The sequence below is a fragment of the Letharia columbiana genome (genome assembly GCF_014066305.1).
Source record: "Letharia columbiana isolate WasteWater2 chromosome Unknown xpSc0000125_s0, whole genome shotgun sequence".
Taxonomy (NCBI): Eukaryota; Fungi; Ascomycota; class Lecanoromycetes; order Lecanorales; family Parmeliaceae; genus Letharia; species Letharia columbiana.
The window spans coordinates 11,270-14,199 of record NW_023501184.1 but is presented as its reverse complement, the minus strand read 5'-3'; the positions used below and the strand labels follow the sequence as shown (position 1 = coordinate 14,199).

General features: G+C 49.0%; 1 protein-coding gene across 1 annotated transcript; it reads left to right on the top strand.

Moving 5' to 3' along the window:
* Positions 1–833: 833 nt before the first annotated feature.
* Positions 834–1,675, top strand: HO173_013389 (uncharacterized protein; the record flags this gene model as incomplete). The annotated part of the gene is made up of 2 exons (XM_037315209.1): positions 834–910; positions 970–1,675. 2 exons carry the CDS (start codon positions 834–836, stop codon positions 1,673–1,675), a joined length of 783 nt encoding a protein of 260 aa, XP_037157901.1.
* Between the last annotated feature and the right edge of the window lie 1,255 nt (positions 1,676–2,930).

Here is a 2,930-nt window from a genome sequence, read left to right as displayed (position 1 = left end):
ATCGGGCGAAACGTTACTGCACCATAGCACCCCTGGATAAGTCTCGCACACAAAGATCTGTCAACAAGTCGATTAGGGCGTGTTTCTGGCACAGTTCGGCCGCCTGACGCGCAACGTGCAGGGTGTAATCATAGAGCACCGCCGTCGTCATGTTCCACACCCAATTTTTCTCATCTGGCCCCAGGCACCGAGGTTCTGCCCGATTTCTGAAAGGTGACGATGGAGACAAAGCCGGAGAATCACATACGACGGTCGCCCTATCGTTTTTTCTTGTCTAGGGCACTTAGATAGTCAAATTCATATTCTACGCGGACCTCCTACTTTCTACTCATGAAACCACTCATGGAGCTACTTCTACCCCCTCTTCTAACCCTTTTATTCAGTCACTTCCTCACCTACTAATTGACCCTCCGACTGACTTATTCCTTCGGGTCCTCGCTTAGAAGGTTGGTGAGGTAGCTTAATGCGGTAGAGCTTCTTAATAACTTCTTTGTAGGCTTTTGCAGCTAGTCCACACATAGTATAGCTACTTTGCTTGGTGGGGCTATATCTTCCTGCTTCATAGAATAATCAACAACTCCTACCCACCAGAAAGACTCATCTTCAAATCTGAAAGAGGGTGTACATGTAGTCCAAGGAGATGTACACCTATCGGAACTCATTGAAAAAGGTGCAAATGGGGTAGATACGATTAGTTCAATGCTCGGCTAATCTTCGGTTCAATTGACCGAAATTAGCGTGTCTGAAACTCTTGGCGTAGATTTCTAGCCATTTTCAGCAGATAGCTACAGCAAGTCGATACCAAATATATCCAGCCAGCTCGATCCGAGGACATGGCCCGACGTGCGAAGAGAAGAGATCCATCCAGTACGGTGAACTCGAAGACAAGACTAGACGAACGGTCTTTGGGGTAAGATGAATCTGAGCCGTACCTCGAGCAAGTTCTGATGGATTTACTGACTTTCCTAGCACTGTAGGCGAGCGCGAACTCAGTCCTAATCTTATCTCTAAGCTGCCATACGACATTCTGAAAATGATCTACCACCTGGTCCTAAAGGAGGAGCATGGGGTGCTGCTCCTTCGCTTTAAGAAACATACACTTTCGACTGCATACACTCTCGGCCCAGTTGCCCCGGACGACACGAAGGACGCTGACATGGGGAAAATATTTGAGGACGAGGAGCGTTGGTATGGAGAACCGCGCTCGAGCGTCAACCTGAATGGAATGCAGCATGAGGTCTACAATTTCAGGAATGTGGGATTCTGCATGGTGTCGAGGGCCATCTACAATACGGCGATCTGCTATTTTTTTAGCATGAACCTCTTTCGGTGCTTGGACTTCGACGACCTGGAGAATTTCTTACAAGATGTCAGACATGTTCACATGATCAACAAGATCCAGGTCGTTTGGAAAGGTGGTTATACAGGTGGCATAAAGGCGATTACGAAGGGAATCCGCGCATTACAGAACAGGGCCACGGGGCTGAAGGAGTTGCATCTTATCGTTGGTAAAAAGGTTAGTGAGGCTATGCTCACCCAGGAGGCGTGGCGATTGATATGCGAAATGGCTCGGCAGAAGAAATGGCAGGTGCACTTGGATGGCGAGGCGGGGTGTTTGCTCAAGGCGCGTCAGCAGCTAGAGGATGAGGGCCAAAAGACAACCTCTCCAGAATAGATGGCTAGATTACATAAAGCGGGCAGTGACGGGAAGATAATACAGAGTAGTTCCACGCTCGATCTTGTTATTAGTTTATAACCTGGCTGTAGAAAGCATGGGTAGTTGCAAAGTGCGAACCCTAACCGGATTGCTGTGCTTTAAACCTCGGTCCTGAAAGGTACCTAATGTGGATATCTGAAGCGGTTGAAAAAGCCTACGACACATCAGTGAGGGTGCACGTGTATGTTATAGAAAGACGCTACATTGGCGCCGCCGAAGTTGCCCTTCCCCTAGCAGCATACGTTGAACATCCGCTTCCCACACGTAAGGCTCGTCAGCAACCTCCACCGGACGAAGATGCCGGTAGCCTACATAGTGTCAGCGCCGAGCTACAGTGTCCTTCGAATCAACTTACCGCAACCGGCCTGCCGGACACCAACACCGTTGTAGTTGGATAAAAACCCTAGTGAAGCATCCGAGATCGTAGTAGCTGTCACGGCTGTTTTTGTTGCAATTTTCACGGGCAGGTATTTGAACATTCGTTGTCGGAGACCAAAGTATCTCTTCAGTGTGGCTTCTAGAACGACGGCATCAGAATAGCCATCCGATATCAGCATCGTAGTAGGTAGCGAAAGAATTACCAAGGACTTCCTCCAGCACGAAGGCGGGTACCGAAGAACTTGCGGGTCAGACTGTCAAACGTCTGAATACACTGAGAAATGCCCCATTGATGGTGGAAGAGACCTAGTACAATGAATCCACCTGTTAAAGCCGTCAGCGACGATCATTTTATGAACCGAGACAGCTCACCGGAACTTGTTCTAAAAGCAAGGTCGAACAGGTCTCGGATCGGATAGTTGGGCCCGACGATGTTTTGCAGGATTCTCAAAAATTCAAGTAGCACGAATCCCACCCCCATCAATACTCAATATTCGCACGCCGGCCGTGGGCGGCTTCGAAGCAAACGTGAGCCACCCAGAGAAGCAAAGCAGGCAACTCTCAAGCTCATATGTATACTCCGACTCCCAATACTGGGCGACCAAAGATCCTGACACACATCTCACACGCGCTATGGCCACAGCTCAAGACATATTCTGGTTCTCGCCGGAGGCCAGGCAAACATATTTGATTGCTCTGGAGTTCGGCCCACGAGATTTTTATACTGCCAAAGTTGCCGCGATCGATGTGATCCGCCGTGCTACCAGTATTTGATCACAGAAAAGTGATCTACAAGCCTTTCCCGGATGGCCTAATTGTGATATGGCACCAGAGA